Genomic DNA, 24,976 nt, shown 5'->3' with positions numbered 1-24,976 from the left:
CTTACTTCATACCCATGGTATCAAGCCAGATAAGCTATGATGGTTCCTGTCTTAGGTCATGGGACCTCAGAGTCAGAACATGAAATGAGTCTCTTCACAGATTGCTTCACAGATTTTTGTCCTAAGTGGACAAAATGAGTGAATGTCTCTCAACTCTGTACTGCCCACAGAGTCCTGCGTGAGGAGTTTGCTGCTCGTGAGGTGGAGGAGAGGAGGCGCCGGGAGGAGGAGGCACGCCTGATGGCCGAACAGCAGAAGCTCAGGGACGAGGCTCAGAGGCTGCAGGAGGAGAGGGAGGCGCAGCAGAGGGCCCTCGCCAAGCAGGAGGAGAATGTGCGCCTTCAAAGACAGGTGAGGAGCATCATGGGAAATGTAGCCCGGGAAGGAAAAGATCTGAATTGCAGAAAAGCTTAAATGCAGAATTGCACAATGTTTCCTGTTCCAGTGTGAAACATTAGGGAAGTTTTTCTTGTTACTTCTGTTTTTCTTTATGAAAAGTATCATTATCACTCTTCTCAGAAGATGTATCCTGACAGAATGTAGTCTATACTCAAAATCCTGACTCTGATCCCGCTGCCAAATTAAAGTCTTGAAGTTGGAACAGAACAAGAAAGGAACTGGTGTTAGCCTCCGAGCCAAATCAAATTTTATTGTTAAGACAAGGAATGACAGACAGTGACAGAGTGACAGAGTATAGCTAAGCCCCCCAGCTCACTCAAATTGTTGTATGCAGACATGGAGAGGGACACACTAGTCTTGACTCACTAGGCGTAATCATAACAAAAGTGTTCCAGATCGAAACAAATCGGTAATAATATAGGCGCCCTCTTGGGCTGTAAGTGGACAGTGAGGGGGTCAGTGTGGTGATCCCAGTCTACGCCTTCAGGCTTGACCAGCTGGGATCGCTCACACAGTCCCTGGTTGGAACAATTAATGCAATTGAATCGTCAGGGGAGAGGATGAGGCTTTGTCTTTGATCTGTCCGTCTGCTTCCACATACATAGCAATATTCAGCAGTGCTTACAGACAAACTACATTATTTTAGCCCTGTCTTTTGCCTGTATCTGTATTTGGTTTGCCTACTGTCATCCACTCAGAGCATTGCAATCCAGAAACATAAGGCAGTAAAATGACTTTGGATCATATTTGGTCGGAGTACCATACATGGATTAAGCCTAGTCCTAGATTAACAGAACTGTTAAAAAATGCTCCATTGAAAAAAGCTATTAGTCCAGGACTTGATTTATTCCAGGTGTGGGAAACTAGAATAAAAAGCTCTTTTGTAATACTGTTCACTAGCTCCATGTTTGAGCTGGTTTTCCAGTCTGCTGCTTCTGGTCCCTCATAGACAACAACAGCCTCGTCTGGGCCAGATGTGGCCCACATATTGGCCAGTCAGACTAATGCTAGTCTCTTCTAGTCTAGCACAGAGACTCAGAGAGTCAGCTGCTGAGTGAAAGTGCTCAGTTGGCCGTCTGGTAATGTGACCCCATGCAGGCAGGACAGCCCCACACAGCTGCTCACAGACTCACAGTCTCAAGGCTGGAGCACTACTGCCCCCTTGTGATCAAAAAATAAACCAAGCTCAGACATACTGTGAAATGAATGCAGCCTAAAGAACACGGAGTCCTCTGCTTTTTCTCAGAAGTCTGAATGTCACTTGTATCATTTCATGGTGGTTATTATGTTCATTTATTGGAGATATTATGCAAATGGAATATGGAAAGGTACTGATTTATAAAGACTGTTTTATATGCTGTGTTGTTTGAGTCTAGTAGGCTGAATTGAGTAATTTCATGTTCTGATAATTGTATGGTGTCATATTAATGTGGTGGAGATTTAATGTGACTGTAAGATGGAAAGAGTTCTGACATGTGAGGAGGGTTTTTATGCCCTGTGTGCTGTTTGTTTGTTCAGAGAATAACATGTTATCATAATTACACGTTACGTTAATTTATTGAAGACGCCATGCAAGTGGGACATGGAAAGAACGCTGATACGTGAAGATGGTTTCATATGCTTGGTGCTGTTGATGTGTTTAGAGAGAGGAGGCCGAATCGAAGGCAAGGGAGGAAGCCGAGAGGCAGCGGCTGGAGAGAGAGAAGCACTTTCAGAAGGAGGAGCAGGAACGACTGGAGAGGAAGAAGGTGAAGACGAAGGAGAGGAGTGGATCTCTAGGGCCTGTAGCCTGTATTCTAGAAGTGTAGTGGGGCAATTCCATGGAAAATTACGTTTTTTGTAACATACGTACATAACGCCAATAAAATGTGATGGTATGGTATGATGTGAATGATTACATGAAATTTGAGCATTTGATAATTTTGGCTGAAGAATGTGCATGAGAAAAAATGCACAAAAAATGAATGTTATCATTCACATCATACAAATGCCAAGGCATTTCACTGGCGTTAGGGATGTGACAAAAAGTCAATTTCCCGTGGAATTGCCCAGTGGCATTCTAGAGTGTGTAAACGGAACCTGTCTGTGTTGTAGCGTAGAACCCACTGATCTATAAAGAACATGTGTTCTTTATAGATCAGTGGTAGAACCTAGATGCCATGGATATAAAACATCCTCTACAATATTTGGCAGCCCATGAGTTAGACCGATCTGTTATATTTTTCTTATTTCTAAAAGCTTTATTTTTTTCACTGTGTGTCTAGCGCCTTGAGGAGATCATGAAGAGAACCCGTCGCAAAAGTGACGTAGGCGAAAAGGTATTCATGACTATGAATCTTACCTCTGGTTCACAAACTTCCCACAATCTCTGTCTTCATTTGGGCTCAGATTGAATTCCTTCTTCTGTCGTTTTTTGCCTTGTAGAAAGACACTAAACCTCCAGTCCAAATCAATGGAAAGGACACAAACTCAGACCAGCAGACAGACAAAGGTACGTTTATTCATGTATAAACAACTCTCTGCATCACCCATAATGTGGTGCCATCTTCCTTGTTCCCCAGTTAACAACCAGTGTTATTTTAATTAGCAGATAGACTGAATGATATATTAATCCAGGATTAGGGCAGCTCACTGGCTACCACATTCTGGAGCAGATTGGGATTTTAGCAAAGCATTAGTCTAATTACTCTTTCGCTCAGATGCTGAAATGGAGAGAGGATCATATCCCCCTGAAGGATTGAGTGCAGTTCACACTCTTTGAAAATGTGTCTTTAATTTACTTACAGCTCCAGGCAACCAGCAGGGATCATCTGAGATGCTGAGAAATGGTGCCACAAATTTGGGCCAATCACAGATTCAAGAGAGGTAAACTGAAAACTGCATGGTGAAATGACTACTGCCTACCAGTGCAAGTGACTGTGCAGTATTAGTGTACATGTGTTGAATTTGTGTAGAATGACCCAGTAGGCCAGTAAGCCTGAAATATACACAGCCGTGGCCTACTGGTTAGGGCTTCGGACTTGTAACCGGAGGGTTGCCGGTTCAAACCCTGACCAGTAGGAACGGCTGAAGTGCCCTTGAGCAAGGCACCTAACCCCTCACTGCTCCCCGAGTGCCGCTGTAGCAGGCAGCTCACTGCGTTGGGATTAGTGTGTGCTTCACCTCACTGTGTGTTCACTGTGTGCTGAGTGTGTTTAACTAATTCACGGATTGGGATAAATGCAGTGACCAAATTTCCCTCACGGGATCAAAAGTGTATTTATACTATACTATACACAAAACATTAGAAAAAAAGTCTATCCAGAAAAAAATAAAGTATAAGCACAGTTTTTGAACGTTTAAACCGTTTTTGTCATTTGAAGTTTATGCCTTCCATGAAACATGGAAGTTAGAAAACTCCTCACCACGCCAACATGTTCTCCTCAGCCCAGCTGCCTGGGACTCAGCCCCTGTTCTGAACGGGGTCCAGCCAGCCAAACACCAGAACGGCCTGTCACCCAATGGAGACGCAGCTGACTTTGATGACATTATCCAGCTGTCTAATCATAGTGGCAGTGGCAATGTTGGCCAGGACAAACCAGCCAATAGCAACACAATCCTGGCCTTTGATGAAGGTGACCCCTTCCTGATGAAAGGTGGTGCTATGAAGACCCACCATGTCACAGGTACTGCTCATCTCTCTAACTCGCTGCTGCTCTCAATGTAATTAATGGAGACTTTAACAACACATAAACAATTCCTAATTAGACATTTTACCTTGAATAAGCCAGGGCAGTCAATATGTGTCCTTATCAACTGGATATGGAATGGGATGAGATATCATCCTGTTGCCCTCGCTATTTCATGAAATTGCTGGAAGAATAGAAAATTAAGTCAACTATTACTTTGAAAAAAAGACATCAGTCTGATATGCAGTAGATACGCATATTCTAGACCAGGGGTGGGCTGCTCGCTATTTTTTTCCTGCGATAGAGACGACGTTGGTTAGCTTTACTGCAAACTGCTTTTCACTCTCCTTAGATAACGTTTACAATGTCAATGTCAAAACATCATGTTAAATAGAGATAACATCATGTTAAACTAAGTTAACTCTTAGTTATCTCCTTTGCAGCAGATCTAACGTGAACATTATGCAATCCATTTAATTGGGAACACGTCTGCACTCACGAGAGGGAGAGAGAGCCGCAGGTTCTAGCTGGCTTGTGATTGTTGATAATTGATATCTCCTTCTTATAAGAAAGTTTTTAAAGGAAATCATGAAGGCAACAGTAGTTCCCACTACTGACCATTTAAAAACTGTGAGAGGGCCCAGCCGTAGGTACTAGCCATAGCGGAGCAGGCAGAAGATCATTGAGAAATAAACGTGAATTAAAGTGACTGTCTTAGCATAAAATTAGCAGTATTTTTAAGCAATTCATATTTTAAAACAAATACTTTTCATACTAAATTAGGCTATAAAAAAATGTATTTTTTTATGCGTGTGCCGTTGGGGGGGGGGGGGGGGGTTGTTGTGCGGCCCGCCGGCCAATTTTCAAAACCCAATGTGGCCCTTGAGCCAAAAAGTTTGCCCACCCCTGTTCTAGACACACCTGTCTCATTGTAGGTGGTAGCCCATGTTAAATGATTCTGGCTTTTTCTTGTGAACAATGAACTCTAGTTTTTTTTTTAAACAGAGATTGTTGGAGGGCATCCACTCCACCCACTTTATGCCAACTGCCAAGACCCCCCACCCCCACCCCCTAGCGATTTGTCTACACTGCAGATAGAATGGCCATTAGCGAGCTGTAGGGCATACCCTCTCTCTCACACTGTGTGCTGGCCAAAACCCATGAAGACAGATAGCCTGTCTTTAACACGCGTCACACACTCGCCTGATGGGAATATAATGTTCGAAGAAGCTAGAATTAGATATTTTTAAGGGTGCAAAAGTTGATGCTGGCTACTCGTCATTCTCTCTCTCAAGTAGATAGATGTCCAGAAAGTTCTTTCTGAAATGGGTCCAGTCACGAACTGCCACACATCTGATGCCAGATTTGCTCTTGAGTCATCTACTATTCATGTGTCCATCACACAGACACATACTGTAATGTCAGGGTTGGTTGGCAAAACAGATTGAAATGTTTTATTGGCTGCTTTCTGAATGCCATTAGATTTATTTGCAGAAGCCTTTGAGCCAGGCAGTCCTTGACACAAGAGTGTTCGCAGAGTCAGACAAACATGTTCAACAACAATCTACTTCACTCTCACCAAGACAGGCTGTTACAGCTTGATGTAAAGCCCTTCAAATTCTTTCTTTATAACTGTTGGTTATTAAGTTTGAGCAAATATGTCTGTATTGAAGGGCTATTCAACTTCATTACTAAGTGGGCCAGACAGGAAAGCCATTGGGTCTTCGCAGGCCACACAAAATATGGTGTTGCTAAAATTACTCTTACTACTATTGTGGCTATAAGAGACACGTGTTCATGAGTATCCAGCTACATTTAACGAGTTCTATTGAGAATATATTCACAAACACTGGATGTAGTGGACATTCCTTTATTCTGAGATGCATCAATAGGCTCTCAAAACAATTCCAAACAGACATAAGGTGCTTATAGAGCAGGTCCATATAGATTAAAACAGTATCAGGTGATGGAATATGTAACATTCATGCACAACTTATGTCATAGCTCATATTTTTAAAAGAAATCAGTGAAACAGTATCCTGACAAACAATAAGCAGCATTTTAATGCCTCAATCAAGTGATAGGCTAACTATCATTAACATCCAACTTCTGTCATATTTCATATTTGTAAAATAAACCACAGTGAAACATTACTGCTGCCAATGAGGGAATTCCTGTGTAGGTCTCAGGACAGCCCAGTGTGAGAGTGTGTAAACGCGACATTGTTTACTTTAGCAGCCAATCACTGCTGTCGTTTGATTTTATTGATTTTATCATACTCATGGAAGCCAGATTTGAAGGCAGTTTACGGGCAGGCCACAGGTAAAATCCAACGGCTAGTTAAATACCCCGGTAATGGATAATGGTTCTCAAACTGTAGCATCGCACACAGTCTATAGATGTGCCTTGTAAATAGTCTTATTGATGATTCAGTTCCAGTTTTATTGATGATTCCAATTAGCAAGCACTATGGCGACAGACAGGGGGGAATAAAAAACTCCAATGTCCTTATAGCTATACTTTCCATAGCTGTAAGTAAAAATCATATGTAAAGATGTGTCTTGGAAATACTTGTTTTCACAAAATCTGTGCCTTGTGATAAAAAAGTTAGAGAACCGCTCGTAGGCCTAAACGACAGATGACTGCTTTTAGAACATGTGGTGGCAGTGCACTAGGTCTATTCTGACGCAGCCCTGTCTCTCTGCTATTTGTCTCCCTCCAGAGGTCCTCTGAGTCATGTGTCCATCTTTGGCCTTCACCACAGCGAACTGATATGTGTGACACAGCGCCAGCTTCCAGAATGAAGTGTGCCAAATAATAATCATGTTGAAAAAGCAAAACACAAAATATCTGAAAGACTGCTCTTACCGTAGAACACTATAAAGACATCCATGGCCAGCACTTAGCAGTTACCGTAAAACATGGAGAATCTGCATCTCTACTACTGGACATTCATCTTAAAGAAGAAAAAAAGAGGAAAATGCAAAACTAAAAAAAAAATATTCAAACAACAAAAAAATCTGTCTGCTTCACTGCTTTACATGGTGCAACGTTGTTGAGTTTTATTGAATTGTCACTTGCAGATTTTGTTATGCACCTCAAGAGACTGACAATATAATGAATTTTAGAGTATAAAAACTAAGAAATACACAGTATTGTTATAATTATAATTGTTGTTATTGTTACATATGGCTGTTGTTCTCCACCATTGATAAACAGTGTGTTTTTGTCTTGAATTGTTGAGTTATTTAATTTCAGATGCATCATGGGAATGGGGAACAGTGTATGTAAATGTATATGAGCCTGAACATGGATGACCTGTGGAATAAAGCTTTATGAAAGGGAGTGAGTTTGTTTATTTGTGTGCGTGTGTGTGTGTGTGTGTGTGTGTGTGTGCTTGTAAACTGGAAGTACTTTGTGCATACAGCTCCAAAATGACTACTTTCCAATATAAAGTGGAGAATATAAAATAGTAAATAATAAGGTAAAAGCACTGTTTAAACATTCATGAAGATGAAGTATGCCTTGCTATTTACAATTGCTACAGCTTCGTATAAGTAGTATCTTATGTGTGTATGCTTCTTGGATTTTGTCTGATTGTGTTTGTGTATCTGTGAAGCAGTGTTGATGCATATTTCTCTCCATTCTCTGAACTTTATGTCTGCCAAACAATATCCCTAAAAATAGGATATTTGTGACTGTAATAAAAAAAAATCAGGGTCAACATACAATACTCCATTCCTCCTACAGAGGGCAGTACTAGTCCTGAAATGTTACTGTCTGCAAAATTGTAGTTATTCTCCACAGGCTATATATCTGCTAGTTTGTATATACAACAGTTTACAATCAAAGATGACAGAAAATGCATACATTACTTGCGCGTCATTTTATCACAGCATTATTCCAATGCCTTCCCATGTTGACCTCTGTTATGCACTATAAAGGTATTGTTGTTTTGAATGACTGTAATATGACATCCAGTTATGCCACAGTGATGTTAGGCTCTGCCTTTCTGACCATCACGGTTATTGACACATGTGGGTTTCTGAAAGCTTTTTGGCCTGGGATTGGGTGCTGATAGCCGTGTGGAGAGACACTCTGCTCTTCTGGTCAGTATTTTTAGTCTCGGTGTTGACAGAGAGTGAGCAACGGGGAGTGGGCACAGACCGTGCCAACGGGACTTTCGCATTTCACAAGGAGAGAATGCACCTGGACGTCGTCCCAGCTGAACGATGTCCGAAGGACCGGCCTTGGAAGGTTTAGTGCATGATTCTAATCCAATATACATAAGTGGCATTAAAGGAAAGGTGAAGGATTCTAATTCAATAAAAATATTGTAAACTTTTTGCTTCGCATGTTTCTCTTTCCACTCTGTGTGTGTCCAAAAGCCTTCAATGTTCATATACAGCTCTGTTTCTGAATGAGTGAAAAATATATAGTTGTAACATACCAACTATAAATATTTCAGCCAATCAACATTGCTTCATAGTTATGGAAACAAAGGGTGTTGGAGCATTACTATTTTGACTGGCTGATGAATTCAAATATCAAATACTAAAAATGCTGACTATATTCTTTACATTCAACAAAAAGTTATTGTGTGCACATCCCACCTTCTGGCAGGTGCAGGACAAAAAAAACTACTCAAGTGAAAAAATATGTAATGTCCGCAACACTGCTTTAGACTCCCATGCATATATTTACATATATGTACAAAAGCAACGTTTCGACCCTGCTGGGTCTTCTTCAGGCAAAATGTTTTTACATTAAATATATGGGAGTCTAAAGCAGTGTTGCGGACATTATATATATATTCTTTACATTCTCATCAATGGATTGACTGAAGTAATCTTCCCCTGCCCTACCTTTTTGTGTTAAGTAAAGAGCCTGCATAATGGCTTACTCTTCTTTACCCATGTGCCAGTCTATGAAACAGATCTTTGCTGTTGTCAGAGTGAGGTGTGACTGTGTTTACAATGTTAGCTAAAGAGATGTCTCAGAACGCCAGATATGAGATTCAGAAAGATCCGTTCAGATCAATTTCACGTGCCATCATACTATGTCAATCTGTTCCGGAATCCTAAATGTCCGCGTGGCTGGAATGCTGGAGATACAAGACCCGGCCTGCATTTACAACTCAGATTCCTCAAGTGCAAATCTGACACAGAGCTGGTCTAAGGCCAGCTGGGTGACTCAGTCTGTGCTCATTTGTGTTTTACAAGAGGCTCCAAATGATCTCTGACCTTTCCTCTTTAAAGGTCACACCACTATGCCATGATATTCTGATGCAATGCCACAAATGGAAATGGTGGATGATATTTGATTTGGTATTATAAAGCGGGCGATTAAAGTAATGCTCTTTCATTGGCCATAGAGGCTACGTGTTAAGCTCATATAAACATTACGCAGGCTTAATGAACAGGAAATTGGCCTACTATTTCTGTAAAGGAAGCTCGGTGTGTGAACGTAGGTAAGTGCTTCCCTCTGATAATATAACACTAACAATATTAGTGTTATTAGCGTTATTATACAGAATTAATAGTTATTAACAATACTTGCAATAGACCTTGTATCATTCAAACTTTCTTGACACTTCTGTGACAATCTGTCCATACAATATTGTTCTTTTACAGTGCTATGTATGGCATTTCAAAGCATGTTCAGGGATTTAAACAAAACTCTGACAGATAAGTAAGTTACCACCTATTCAGTCCTTATCAATGAGGAGTCAAATGTGAGCATGCAAAGTATTCTCAAATTACAAGCAAATAACTTGCATGTTCTGAAAGTGTAATTCTTCCTGGTGACTTTATTTGCATTGGTGGGAATTGGTTTACTGACTGACATATGGTTTAACCAATCACATTACTGTCTGTTGAAGGAGGAAGTACTTTACATTCCACTAGAGATTCAGCCTTACTTTTGGTTTCTTTCTTACTAACATCAACGAGGTAAGTGTGTTTCCTGTTAGTAATATTTGAATGATCCTGACCTTATAACAAAGTTACTTCCGCTTAATTTCAGCAGATTGATAAAAAGTGAAGTGGGAATGTCAATCTTCATCTAGTAATTTCTATTCATGTTTTCTAAAGATCTTGGCTATCTCTTTTCAATGACATGTTGGAGACGTCAGTCTTGTTTATGGTTGCCTCATTGGAAGAGCAAATGTTTTGTTCATGTCCTCTAGAAAACATCTGCTAATCCATTCTGTTATACTTGTGGGTGAATGTGATTGGTTCAAAAACGTACACAGATGCTTCTAAAGAAAAAAGGCATGTGCCGTGAATTCTGCCACACTATTGTGTAACTCCCTGCAAGCAGCGGATATCACATACCGCTCATACTGCAGATAGCAATCGACTGGAACAAATTCAGTTGTTCTGGCCCAGATCTGGCATGGGTTTGGCTCAGATCTGGTCTAATCTACAGTAATCTGGGTGATCTTTACAATCCAGTCTGTCCACCACCACCATATCTGACTAAAACACAACACTGTCATATCTTACATGGCAGAATAAAGAGCAAACAGCTAACAATGCCAAGTCACATCGCCATTCGTGTTGACCGCCTTGACCTGAGGCCTGAATGAAATGCTTGTCATTATCTTGTCCATGTGTGGTCAAAATTAATCCAAGACAACTGGTGTGAGACTGCAGCTTTATTCACGACGCCGGGAGCATGTTACCCACATGAAATGTCAAAGTAACAAGCCCACACATCTGTGGGTGAAGCCAACTCTTATACCTTACCCCACACCCATGGAAAATCACAAGTTGTCACCCTCCATTAATCACTTAACCATCTGGTATTTTAACAGAGATAAGAAATGTTTACAACCCCACTTAACCATCTGGTGTTTTGACAAAGATAAGAAATGTTTATGACCCCCCATCCTGAGGGTTACCCACAATTTGCTGACACAAGGGTTAATTTAACTAAACATTCTAACATAGGAGTTTCCGAAAACACAAGGGTCAGAGTAAGGAGATGACAATTAGATTTCACTACATGTATGTAAGGTATACTAAACATTCAATGAGAGACATATAAAATTTATCCCACATATTCCCCCCTGTGGAGCTATAAAGCTACATTCTTAATGCAGTAATATATATAAATGACACAATAAACAAAAGAAATCACAAGCGTCATTATCATTTACACCGAGCATTCAACACAAGGTCAGACTTCTGTTATACTTCTGTCATTACCATGTTCTTCTATCTTAATATCTAGTATTTATCTGAATCTTCATAAGTTCCCCTTGGCATGGGATCATGCCACTGCTGAAAGACACTGAGGGCTTGTACATACTGTAGTTGAACTGCTGCACATACAAAGTCCTGAGAAGTCATATAGGGAAACGCTTGCACCTGAAAAGATTGGCATACCCAACATGTGTCATTATTTCCTGTTAATGTTGTTTTGACACAAAAGGCTAACTCACATACTTTATTGTTACCACACACTTCATCCTTAAGGGAGAAAGTTATAACCCTTAGATGAATAATAAGCAAAACAATCACCAACATCTCGTCTTCTCAGTTATTCAAACCCAAAATAAAACCTAATCCTAGTCTTCAACAGCAGAGCTGACTTTGGTGGTTTAGTCCCTCCTCAGGTTACTGTCAAAAATAAAAATAAACCAAAACAACAAACTTGTAACTAGCTAAACTGAGAAAGAATATTCTTATAAGATGCTAGTGATATTTTATTAATCCTCTTCAAAATATGTATTCTTCAGCCTATTGCAAAAAATGTTTGTCAATCCTCTCGTGCAACCACCTGTTGGTTATGATACTCAGTTCAATCCATGTATTGTTCCGGATTCTTCACCACTCTATAGTGTGACAAATGGACCCAAGAGTCTCTATCCGCAATCCTCATGGCTGTAGGTGTCGCTAAGAACACTTGATGAGGTTCCAGTGTCCTTTACAAATCTTTGATGAGTCTCCAGGAGCCTGGCTTGGCTGGGTGTGTCCTGGAAGTTTTTTTTTTTTGAAGGGCTGAGGCCACCTGTTGGGAAACAGAAGACAGAGCAGCAATCAGTTCTCGCATGTAACCATTGTCCTATGTATATCTCTTAGGTTAGGTGGGAGCCGGCAAGGGACGTCCGGTCAAAATCTCAAAAGGGCTAAACCCTGTAGATCTTGATGAACGGCCTCTGAGGTAGAGTAGAGCCAAAGGAAGAGCTGTCACCCAATCCATCCCTGTTGACACTATGATTTTAGTCAATTCTGTTGTGCCCCATCTAGGCACACCATCTCTCTTTAAAGCCTTAGCTACTGATAAGGCATTCGCATGCTTGACTTTTTTAGAACATGTCAACTATCACCAAACAATATTCATATCCTCTACATTTGTTGAATTTAATGAACTCCATCATTATGTGCTTAAACGGGCCTTCAGATGGTGGGTGATGTCCTTCCTTGACTCATTGTAGGTGCAACATCAATTTTTAGACACATAATGCACCTTGCACAATACATGGCTGCTACTAAAGTGAATCCTAGTGTTAAATATATTTTCTCTTCTGTCTATGTCATAGTATTTGCATGGTCTAAGCCACTGATAGTTTAGCAATAATATGGAAACAAGATCTTGGAAAAACCGGTCTGTCTGTCGGTGTATGTACTGTACCCACAGACCATGTGTTCTGTCCTTACAATTCTTCCATTTCCATCTTTCCTTATTATCTGATGCTTTTATGCTTCCTTTAAAGCCTCTTCAGATGTAACTACATCTGGTATTTGTAAATTCAGAAATGTGGTTTCAAAAAGTTTGGTGATATTCTCTGCACTCCCCCCTGCGCGGCTCTCTTTCTGTAGCTGCCGCGTCAGCCTTCCTATTGCCCCAGCTGATAACATCTGTATTTGCAAAGTGGGCTGCAAATTTTAAGACAGCCACAGATGTAGGGAGTTGATTGGCATTTAACAATATTGCTATCCCATTTTTATGTTGTACAGGTTTGTCTGTAGATGTGATCATGCACAATTCCCCAGTTATAATGACTATATATATAAATACAAATTGATTCCCATTTGCTTAAATACATGCCCTGAATAGGGCTACCAATTCATCTGCTTGGACAGAAAAATATCTGGGAGAGAGTGAGAGTAAACCACATCAAATTGATTCACTACAGAGTAGCCAGTCCCTACCTCTCCGGGACTCCAAACGTATAGATTAGCCATCAAAGAACAAGATTTGACAAAGGTGTTAGAAATGTCAGAGCTAGGTTTAGTGTACATAGAGACACCTTCACCACAATCATGCAAGAGCCACAGGGTTAATACCACATGCTGATATATAGATACAGGATTTGAAGTTTTTTCTTTTAGAAGCAGTGAGTGTACTTCATGTGGGACATGTACAGTTAGTGAATGTAACAACACAACGCTGCTGCCACATCATTCCTCTCACTACTGCATCTAATTGCTTAGATAAATAAGCCACTGGTCTGTAAATAACACCCCTGACATGTACCCTGCTTTTTCACACACCAATAAATCATAGTCAACAAGTCAAGTAAGTCATAGTAGGCAAGAGCTGAAGCTGAGGCTAATGCCTATTTCAAATATGTAAAGGTCTTATCATAATTGTCAGTCCAAGTCACATTGTCAGTCAAGTTTTTTACATGTATTTGCACATGCTTGGAGAGGCTGTGCCTCTCTGTTTAATTTAGAATCCAAGCACGGCAGTAGCCAATCATTCCTAGGAAACAAAACTTTTGCTGCTTTGTCTCGGGTCTGGGACAACAAGCAGTTATTGCTGAGATGCGAGATGCATCTAGGGCCCGACAGCCAGGAGTGAGTATATGACCCAAGTACTTCACTCTCTCTTGACAGAGTTGGAACTTTTGTTTGGAGACTTTCAGTCTTACACTGGCCAGGAATGTTAATTTTGCCACAGTGTCAATTTGGCACACCTCACTCGACGGACTTCTTAGTAAAACATTATCGACATAGTTGATAATAGGCTTGATATAAGCAGAATGAATTTTTAGAGGCAAGATACCAGAGCTTTGTTTGAAACGGCCCCTGACTCTGTGTATCTTTGTGGCAAATGTGGCAAAATACCTTATCCTTTGAAAATAAACGCAAATCAAAACTAAAATATGGATCCGCTCGAATTGTAACTTATGCATTTTTCTATCAATTACAGAGAAACACGTTGCATTCTGAGTCAAACTTGAGTCACAACCTCCTCCTGCAGAGAAGGAAAGCTGTTCAAAGATCTGTCTCTGCACAGGGGTGACTTTTACAAAAACACCATTTTTGGAAAAATGATGTCTTTTGTGATGATAATACATAACCCAAGGTGTGTTGGACATGCGTCCAATCTTTGGCATTTACCACACCTCAACTAAATAAAAATCAACATGGGGATAATAATATTGAGTTTGCAAACAAATATGTCAGACCAGGTGACAGGTCTACTACATCTGCAGAGTAGCTTTACTTGTAATTACGCCGGCTTTTTCAACAGTCTTAACTGTATGTCCTAATTGGTACCATTTTCTAAGTATTCCGGATCCGGGGTCTCATGAAAAGATTTCATCACAAAATGCAAGCACTCTGGAGTTTCCTTATCTTCCTGGACTGAGACTGGAGATGTTAATACTATACTAAGCTGTTTGCTAATGGTCCCTTTAAACCAACCCCATTATGTTTGAGTGAAATTATAAGATATAATTTACACATTAAGTCCCAGTCCAGTAAATTTTCGGAGCAAACACTGCTGAGTAGGAATACTGTTTTACTACATGTTCTTTACATTTAACTAGCCATGGGTAAGGAACTCTCTCAAATATGAACTGATCTAATACTCCTGTACCATGCACTTTTCATTGTCATAAACTTACACTATCCTTGTTTTCTTTCATACTAATATCTGCTCCTGTCTCGTTCAAAAAGAAAAATATCCCCATTAACAGAAAGAGAGTTGGCTGAGTAGGCTGTGCTGATACATTCAGAGTGAGTTGAGGAAAACAGTTCAAGTTGTAAATCAGAAGTGTCACCACAGGGTCTCCTGTTCAGACCTCTCTGTCCTCTTCAGCTTTGTCATGCTGAGACCAGACAGGAGTTTGAGAGCGCTGCTGTGATGGGTGATCCCTAGGGTTGGGTATCATTTGGGTTTTATCCGATACCGGTGCTAAATCGATACTTTTAAAACGGTGCCGGTGCCGAAACGGTGCCTGAACCGGTACTTTGTTTTTAAAATGTTTTAAATTAAAATGGTCTAAAGCATGAATTGCTTTTTTTTATTATTGATAAGACAAATTTGAACATGAAATTGAACTGGCATATTCAATTTACAATATCTCATTGCTCCTACGAATAATACATTTAAATGTTAAAACAGCTTGCCATGCATGCACACACAATGGTAGGCTAAAGCTCTCAAGTTTACCCAGTGTGGGCGTTTTGCCATAAGGTATGTTAAAACCGCTTGCCATAAAACTGCCAGGTCATGGACAACGGCATTTGCAAGCAAGCTAATCTACAGGGACTCTACTTTCCAGTTAATTCAGTGTGTTCCCAAATGCTTCAAGAAGTTTCATGTCTTCCCCCATAACACGCAATAGTTTTGAACATGTTAGGCTACATGTCGGTGTTGAAGTGTTTAGATTCCCAACGCTAGCCTGGTAGCCATTTTAACAGCAACTATGGGATATGCGCTAACACCAGTCAGCTGAGTTTAATTAGCGATAACGTACGGAGATGGTTTCGTAGCCTCTTTGACAGCTCAGTGACAGTGACATCAGGTATGTAACCTACATATTTATGTTTTTGCCAGCTAACTTTTAACATAATCTTCATATTCATTGCTATATGGGCCTCATGCACATGAAAGATTAATATCATGCCATTATGTTGTTTAGAACACACTTTGAAATAAAGTTTTCACCTTATAACTTTGCTGATAACATTTTAAATAAATGCCAGTTAGCGCATTAGCAAGGATATTGTGTAACATAGGCCTACTGTTGATGTTGTTTCATAGCCTTTTGCTTGTGTGTAGTTAGGCCCACTGCTAGATTTTGACAGGAGCTCGTGATATCGCTTTAAAGTAAGCTACTTGGGCTCACACAAGCTGTCAAACACTGTCCATCCACTCTCCTAGTGCACCCCTCTGGTTTATACATCCAGTGTTTGTGTTGGGTAACTGTATCTGGATGTGTTGCTATCAGAGCAAGACGTTAGAGATGGCGCATGACATGCAGCGATGCCTATTAAAAAAAAAAAAAAAAAACGCTATTTAAGCACCGAAATGAGGCACCGAAATCCACGTTGTTATTCCATGCAGTTACTACCGTTTGCGTCGGCACCGGTGCCATATTAGAACCGTGTTTCGGTGCCCAACCCTAGTGATCCCAGTACTGTTTCTGATTTTCCTTGTGACAGTGACGTGCTAAGTGGCCTTCTCCTCTGGTTAGCCCCACAGCCACATCCATGTTCTTCCTTCAAGCCTTTCATAGTTTTCAGTGCATTAATCAGTTCCTTTAGAGCTGCTGTACTCCAAGTAACAAGCTGGCTCATAACATAGTCCATGATGTCCTCCGTATAGCCTTTGCCTCTCTCTCTTCTGCACAGGTCTATCTTTCCTACTGTTCTTTAACCTACTTTCTTTTATCTTCTCTACCATAGCCCTACTTTCTTTTACCTTGTCTACCATAGACCTACTTTCATTTTGCTTTTATATGCTCAACACTCCAGATGAATGATGTTGCCCTTCAGTTCACCTATTCCATACTTGCTAATTTCCCATCTATACATTTAGATTCATACTTTCTCTACATGTCCCTCAAACACCCTGGATTATACTCCTCTAGGAAAGTTAATAGCTTTACTCTTACTGCTCCCCATCGCAGTGTCCCCTTGATATTTTTTATTTCCAATTACCTCACGCCTAAAATCAGAGCAAAACCCAACAAAATGTGATGACAGTCTTATCAGATACCCAATGTTCTCAGGCCTATTTTACCAATGCGCATAACCAAAAAAAAACAGAGCACTCAGTTTACTACCTACGCATAGGCAGTAAGGCCACTACCACTATCACTGGCAGGAAATATAATGCGCATAACCAAAAACAGTGCACTCACAATTTACCACCTACGCATAGGCAGTAAGGCCACTACCACTATCACTGGCAGGAAAATGTGCACCAAATGCTACCTACGCATGGGCAGCAAGGCCACTACCACTATCCCTGGCAGGAAATGTGCACTCAACCACTACCCCTCTCTCGGATAGGGACAGGCCTTCCTTCCCTATTTTACCACCTCAAAGTGTAAAATCAGGGACTCACCACCACGTTGTCTGTGACCACCGAATACGGTCGTTACCGTATCCGAAACACAGGAGGATTCCCTCTGGCCAGGCTGGGTGCCGCAAAGCAGTGTTTGTTGCCGATGACGGCCTTCTCCCAAGATCACAAAGAGATCTCCCTCCAGTCGACATGGTTGGGGTCCTGCGCCTTTGGTCCTCCTCACTGTGCCTCATTGATAGGTAATCCCATCCTCGTCGCCATTAATGTGGTCAAAATTAATCCAAGACAACTGGTGTGAGACTGCAGCTTTATTCACGACGCCGGGAGCATGTTACCCACATGAAATGTCAAGGTAACAAGCCCACACATCTGTGGGTGAAGCCAACTCTTATACCTTACCCCACACCCATGGAAAATCGCAAGTTGTCACCCTCCATTAATCACTTAACCATCTGGTATTTTAACAGAGATAAGAAATGTTTACAACCCCACTTAACCATCTGGTGTTTTGACAAAGATAAGAAATGTTTATGACCCCCATCCTGAGGGTTACCCACAATTTGCTGACACAAGGGTTAATTTAACTAAACATTCTAACATAGGAGTTTCCGAAAACACAAGGGTCAGAGTAAGGAGATGACAATTAGATTTCACTACATGTATGTAAGGTATACTAAACATTCAATGAGAGACATATAAAATTTATCCCACACATGTTTCCCCCATCAGAAAGATATTGAAACATACATTAATTGAGGCCATCATTTGATAAAAGTGAGAGTAAACGTACATTTTTGCATTTTGTCAAACAAATTCTCCACAGAGAACTGATGTAACATTATCAAATGTAAACGCCATAAACTGGCCATGACATTCTCACAGTAAAAGAAAAGCAAAATCACTTTTCCATTTTTTTAAAGGTCATTTGTTCCCTTCACTGTAGAGAAGTTTGCAATGACTCTCTCATGCACAGTAACATACATTTACTGCGGAGTCAGTCTATATTGTTCCTTATTCTAGGTGACTTGTTCTAACATTACTTCTTGTCTAGAAGTTCCTTAATTAAAATTCCATAGTATCTGAGAAGCAAATGAGCTTCATTTCATTTTTCTTTTTACATTTTCAAAAGCAACATACGTTTTTTTCCTCCTGAATAAAAGAAGCACATAGGGATTTAAAGAAGGATATGTTAACAAAATGGCTGTTGCCTGATGCTATCAAATATCATACGATGTGTTTGACCTGTTAAGATGAGCATGGCAGGATGACTCCTCTTCCCCGGGAGATGTGTACCCAGCTGTTCTGGATTATCAAACTTACTCGCCTGTATTTTTGGCTGTAATACTAATCCACGCCTGACGCCATGTGGCATAAGTGAGCAAGACAAATCGATTCTTTTCTAACTCAGTCATGTCAGAGAGGTTTATAATTTACGGGAAAATCCGCTATATGTCATGTCTCAAGCAAAACTATGAAGCAACACATAGACCTCTATAAAGAAAATAATCAAATGTATCAATAACTCATCTTAGGCACATTTTACGACCTGACAGGCGATAAATTTGCCATTTGATCTTGAATGCATCCTGCCTGGCCAGCTCCTTAACCTCAGTGTCAGAACACAAATATCAATTCTGAGCTGGTGCAGAGCAGGTGCTCATGACCGAGCATGTTTCTGGGTGCCTGACTCAACAACACACAGAGAGGGCACACGGGGCGTGTGATAGCCTACAGATGCATAATTCACTTGGTGATCTAAAAAATGCAAGAGGAGGAAAGCAGGCGGCCACATACTCCCTGGGGTAGAAAAACCTGTTCTTTTTGTTATAGACATTTTGAGATTGGGGAGGGGGGAGGGCAGTTTTGAATACTTTAAATGACTTCCTGAGTTTAACACAGTGGTAATTCTGGGTTTTCATGATAGTTACACAATCCCTTGGCCTAATTTTACACGTATGCACTTTACACTTGTGCAATAATTGTTGGGCAGCCGTGGCCTACTGGTTAGCACTTCGGACTTGTAACCGGAGGGTTGCCGGTTGGAACCCCTCACTGCTCCCTGAGCGCCGCTGTGATTAGTATGTGCTTCACCTCACTGTGTGCTGAGTGTATTTCACTAATTCACGGATTGGGATAAATGCAGAGACCAAATTTCCCTCACGGGATCAAAAGAGTATATATACTTATAGGCTTGCTATGTAATTTCTATAATTACATAGCAATAATATAATAATAAACAAACTATTTTACGATTAAAGAGATAAATTAGAACTCACTAAAATAAAACCTACATCAAGAGGAAACCCTTGTGCTTCAGCTACCCTGTCTACAGATGGGTACTGTGCTCTCGTTTAATATAAAACAGGTTTACAAGCAGCTCCACTTAAGTCCACCTTTCCCAGCTGCTGTGTATATTAATCTGACTATTGCTTAATGCCCATTTGTTTTGTTTTATAGCAGATTATACCAGATTACGCCCTATCTAGCTATAGAGTTGCAAAGTTGACATAGATGCTTAACATCTGTCTAACCCAGTCAACTAACCCTACATAGGCCTAATATTAGGATAGGCCAGGAGTTTTCAACCAGTGGTCAATGGCCCATTGGTGGTCTATGAAAGCATTGCTAATGGTCCCTAACCATGCATTAAATAGTAGCTTCACTATCGGCAGACCTATCAATATTTTCTATTCTGCGGTGGTCCTTACTGCAGTGGTTGCTCAGTCAGAATGGTCTCCCCTGGGTCAGTTGAGAACCCATGGGATATATGGTATACTTTTATATTCAGTAAACCTGTATTATGTGGGAAAGCCTCTTAGATGAACGTTCCATGAAAAACTAAATTAAACTACATTTTTAATTGTGTTCCTCAAATGCCTTTATTGGCTACCTCAATCAGCAGTTCTGACTTGAGTTTTCTTTTAAAACCAAACCACCTTGGTGTACATTTGTCTGTTCACCATGAAAACAGTATGTACATATCAATGGTCTTTGACATTCTCACCTTTTGATTGGCAAAACATAAATCTCACCTCACTTTTCCAGGACACCATAGCAGGCAGAGTTGTATAAAGTATCTGAAACCCTGAGTAGAAGTGCAGAAATTTGATCAGAAAATGACTTAAAACTTGGTGCCTTCTGCCTACACTTCATGCACATCTTCAAAGCCTGAACAAAGGTATGGCTGCCATTCATTTTTCACTGCTGCTTCCTTTTATAAGCCTATAATGAAGTTTATCCAACATGTTTAGAAAGGCAGCTACATACACTCCATAAACACACTTTGAAAGCCTAAACAAAAGTGCTATTAATGAAAAGCAAGCAGTTAGATTTTTTATTTAATTCTTACAACAGCCTATCTAGGCCTGGATGTGCTATACCTTAACTCTGTCTTCATACATTGCTATGTCCTTTGAGGACATCAGGTCAGAATATCTTGGGATTACAAATATTTAACATGCTGAATGGAAACTGTGGCTTTTGTTTTCATTTGCACATTAATTAGCCTACTTTCTTTCTAGGCTACTTTATGGTGCCAATGAAAATGTAAGTGAGTAAAAGTATTTATTACCACTTTTTAAAAAGGTGGTGAAGTAAAAGTAAAAGTAGGAAGAAAAATAAAAACTGAAGTAAAGTAGAGATACTGTACTCCCCATTCATACTAGTACATCTCTAATAGCAGGACATCAACACTGGTCTTTGTAGTCTTGCCGCGAGGTTTACCTTTAACCGCGCGAGCAAGGCAAGGCGAGCAAAGTGGAACCAGGAAGGAAATTCGACCTCCTGCAGTGTGGCTCCTCACGCTGAGGCGACCAAATGGCTAACCATAAAAGGTTCATTATGTTGCAAGATCCGTTTGTCGTGAGATAATATCGATTATATTAACAAAAGACAGTTTGCAGTGTGTAAACGGATTGTGGTGGGCTACAGTTTTTGCCTCGAGGAGGCACGTTTTGTTTCGTTTGCAGCGTCGTGTTCCGAAGGAACTAGCCTACTAGATAGCCAACAAGCTAACTAATTAATCAGCCTGTTCGCTCAAACGGCATTTGCAGGCGCTAGCAGCTAGCTTATCAGCAAGCTAGCAAACCTGACCGATTTTCTTACTGCAGCTAACGTTAAGTTACCTGTGAAGCTAACGTGAACTGCGTGTTTTGCTGTGTGAGTCTGCGGTAAGTGTCTCTAATCTCCGTGGACATAGTAAGCTAACTTAAATGTAACGCTAGCAGCTACCATTAATAAAATGTGATCCGTTTAAGTCGGCCAACATCGACTAGGTCTTTCTAACCTAATCCAATTACTGAGATAACGAATGGTAGAGTCAACTATAACGTTAGCTTCTTTGCCTTGGAGATATAATGGTGATCTATGTAGCTAGATAAATTGTGTGGCTAACGTTAGCTGTTGTGTTGTTTCATTTCTAGGTTAACGTTAACGTTACGCTACCAGACACTTGGGCTAGCTGATACGTTAGCTTGCTCAGTAACGTCAATGCTTTTATCATTTGATATTGGCAAGTTAGCTAACGTAAACGTTTGCAACCTGTAATGGGAAAATAACTGTTAACATTCCCTTATAAGTAGCTAACAATTCTGTTATTATGTAAGGCCAACAATACTTGATGCCAGCTGCCATTTACATTTGATTTGGTTGAGAGTAACGTAAGTCTTGTTTAAACTAGATAACGTCACCACTTCCTGCTTTATATGTTGATTTGAAACAGGCTTAACATTTAATTGATGGTATTCAATGTAATGATAACTGTCTTCAATGTAAGGTGGGGGATGGTGTAAGATTACAGGCTATATACATTAACTCTCCAATCCTCCCATCTTTCATGCTCACAGGCAGACACACACACACACACACACACAGGCTTTGCAAATGGCATTTTGGGCTGTTGGATAAATGCTGTGAAATATTCTCTCACTCTGCAAGTTTTTCAAAGTGTTCTGCTACTGCTACACATTATGCAGAGCAGATGCAGAAGTAATAAGACTACACACTCTGTAGTGTCTGGCTGCATGGGTTTCAGTATCTCCCTCTACAAATGTGCTGAAGAGTTTCATTTTATATTATGTAGCATATCACTGGTTAATATTTTACTAGCAAATTGCAGGACCAAGTCTAACCAGAGTGCATATCTCATTTGATTATGCTGCTACTTCCTCATGTTGCCTGTGGCACTCAATTGATATACTGCCTGATGTCTTGTTTGTTTGAGTGAGAATCACCAAGGCAGGGCTCTACACTAACATTTTTTTCCAGGAGCACTTGTGCGCCCAAGTTAAAAAATGTAGGAGCACAGACAAAAATCTGGGGGCACAGTCAGTTCTGTACTTACACATAATGTAACTTTACACTGCAGCTAACAGTTAAACATGCCAATGCAGCAATTACGAAGATTAAGAATGACAACATTTACAGGAAACAAGATTTTAAAGAACATCAGTGCCTACTTATTTTCAGTCCGTCCTATTTTTCTACATTTTGTTAATGTAAAATAATATAATGCATTGCCATATTTGCATATAGCCTGTATGAAGTACGCTATCCTGCCAAATGTAGGTCCTTAGGCCAATTTATTTATTTGTGAATCCACCTATAGCTAATCCAAATATCCCAATGGTGACCTATCTGACTGCATACTGCCCAATACTAGCCTACTACTAAAACCGTGAATTTTCTTTTCAACAAAACCCAACATAGTCTAATCAATGATATTTCAAATAAATATAAATATCTGCAACTGATGGAGGCAGTAGGCAGATGGTAGGCCTATGCTTACTTTCGTTTTGCACTTCAGCTTGTGTTCGGTGTAAAACAAACAAGCATGCGCCTGGAGTTGTCTGTAGCGTTCTACTTTTGAATAAAACGGGAGTATTACGGGAGGCTACTTTTGTGCCTGTTCGCTACAGCTATATTTTGCATATTGCAGCCAATGTCAACTGGGCTAAAGGCATGTTACCTTTTCCTTCTCTCACTGCATTCTTAGAATCTCATCCTGTTCCTCATATATCCGATGAATTCGGTGAATTGAAGAAATTAGTTCTACTTTGCATCTTGGCTGGCTAGTCTAACTTTCCGCTTTTTCAACGCACCCTTAAATTTGATAGAAGCAACTAGCGATTCACAACGCGAAACTGCTAACGTTGATGGGAGGTGTAGTTTTTTATGCTATATTGGCGACGTGATTTTATGGTTCGCACCAGTAATGTTTCGCGATGTTGCGGTGTATTTGAGTACTCGACAATGTAGACCAACATTGACTTGGCTAGAAGTCATTCGCACCAATGCGCCTAAATATTTTTTTGCACTCGCACGCAATTATTTTTACTCGCATGTGCGAGTGAAATGGGCGCACTGTAGAGCCCTGCACCAAGGACTTGCATGTGTAATGTCACTGAGATGTTGGGTTTTGCTAAAGTCTGTGTTTTTGTTTGGAGTTCAGTGGTGCAGGCCATAGGTGATTGCTTGACTGTTTGTCCTCTTGGAGTGATCCAACCAGTTTACTGGAAACACAGATTTAATGTTTGTTTTAAAAGTTCACTTTGTAAATATTTGGTGAGTTTCTGACTCAAAATGGTTTCTATAGCTGCCCAACCCCAAGTAGATTAGGCCACCCTTTGGTCATTTTGGACCAGCTATCCTATTCACCCCTTTATACACCATTTTACTAGATAGCTTCCTCGCAATGTTTGTTATGCTAACTGTCCAGCTATTGAGTATTTTCCTACACAGTCGTTATCTTTATTACAGTTTCACTGGTCATTCAATGGAGTTGTCGGTCTTGCCACACTGCGAATGGCTGTTGGTTTTTAAAAGTGTTTTCCTGCAGCCTGTAGGTATCAGTTTTCACAAAGCAACATTAAGATTGTTACTGTTTCACACTTTCACACTTGTTGAGCCACAGTTACTTACACAAAGTTACTAGAAAATGGCTTTTTTGTAATGCAGCTCTGAATGCATAGAGAGAAAAGGCAGGCTTTGTTTTGCAAGTTCATTGGTCAAATCTCCAAAAAACAGAAGATAACTTTAGACTCTTTTACAGTGCTGATAAAGCTCCTGCTTTGTCTGCGGATGTCTGCCATCCTGCCAATGACTTTTGCCCTTAATGCCATCAGCATATGCCATTGATGTACCCAGAAATCCCCTATGATTAGACTCTCAATCTGTTCCAAGTCTACGCTTTACCTCTTCAATACCCCTGTTATGATACGCGCAGCTGTCTTTGCGCTTGCCTTGTGTTTCTCTCTGTTGCTAACAGCCCTCATGCCTCCCATATCCACGATCCACAAAGCTCACATCTATGTGCATTTGGCCTGATTGGGTCCCCATGGGCATAATCGGATCCTTTGGTGCAGTTGTTGCGGCCTCTCTGTCTAACCCTCATCATAGTTCTCGATTTGGCTATTTTGGCTCGAAGCGGGAGCTTGGGAGTTGCCCGCTGCTCACAGACAATGTGTGTCTTCATTACAGTGGACTGCACAAGTTGTTCTGTGTTGTCACACAAGCTCTGGTGTGTGTGTGTGTGTGTGTGTGTGCACGCGCTTGTGTGTTTGAACACATTTGTGCGTGCGTGCTTTTGTGCATACATGAGTGTTTCCGTCCATGTGCATGTTTGTCAGTGTTTGTGT

At 40.6% G+C, this 24,976-nt stretch overlaps 2 protein-coding genes and 1 long non-coding RNA gene across 11 annotated transcripts in view; 2 read left to right on the top strand and 1 right to left on the bottom strand.

The window, feature by feature from the left end:
* The window catches only part of LOC121695441 (MAP7 domain-containing protein 1-like), a 44,270-nt gene extending 36,858 nt beyond the window's left edge, over positions 1-7,412 (top strand). For all 5 annotated transcript variants that reach the window (XM_042076294.1, XM_042076292.1, XM_042076293.1 and 2 more), the window contains 7 exons: positions 171-351; positions 2,043-2,147; positions 2,664-2,717; positions 2,824-2,890; positions 3,186-3,264; positions 3,826-4,064; positions 6,790-7,412. In XM_042076294.1, the coding sequence (XP_041932228.1) occupies positions 171-351; positions 2,043-2,147; positions 2,664-2,717; positions 2,824-2,890; positions 3,186-3,264; positions 3,826-4,064; positions 6,790-6,800 (736 nt within the window). In that variant the 3' untranslated portion in view covers positions 6,801-7,412. The remainder of the gene's footprint in view (positions 1-170; positions 352-2,042; positions 2,148-2,663; positions 2,718-2,823; positions 2,891-3,185; positions 3,265-3,825; positions 4,065-6,789) is intronic.
* Positions 7,413-9,421: 2,009 nt separating this feature from the next.
* The window catches only part of thrap3b (thyroid hormone receptor associated protein 3b), a 29,251-nt gene continuing 13,696 nt past the window's right edge, over positions 9,422-24,976 (top strand). Inside the window, exon 1 of one of the 5 annotated variants that reach the window (XM_042076281.1) lies at positions 9,422-10,018. The gene's annotated coding sequence lies outside the window, so the exon portion shown is untranslated. Of the gene's footprint in view, positions 10,019-21,060; positions 21,512-24,976 lie in introns of those variants that run through there. The other 4 variants (XM_042076280.1, XR_006026085.1, XM_042076279.1 and 1 more) reach the window with 4 other exon arrangements.
* Positions 10,922-17,704, bottom strand: LOC121695492. Its single transcript, XR_006026091.1, has 2 exons — positions 17,382-17,704; positions 10,922-12,083 (listed from the first exon to the last, which is right to left on the bottom strand). It is a non-coding gene; the product is annotated as an uncharacterized LOC121695492 (long non-coding RNA).

This window comes from Alosa sapidissima, chromosome 21, assembly GCF_018492685.1.
Source record: "Alosa sapidissima isolate fAloSap1 chromosome 21, fAloSap1.pri, whole genome shotgun sequence".
Taxonomy (NCBI): Eukaryota; Metazoa; Chordata; class Actinopteri; order Clupeiformes; family Clupeidae; genus Alosa; species Alosa sapidissima.
This window is presented reverse-complemented; position numbering and strand designations above follow the sequence as displayed.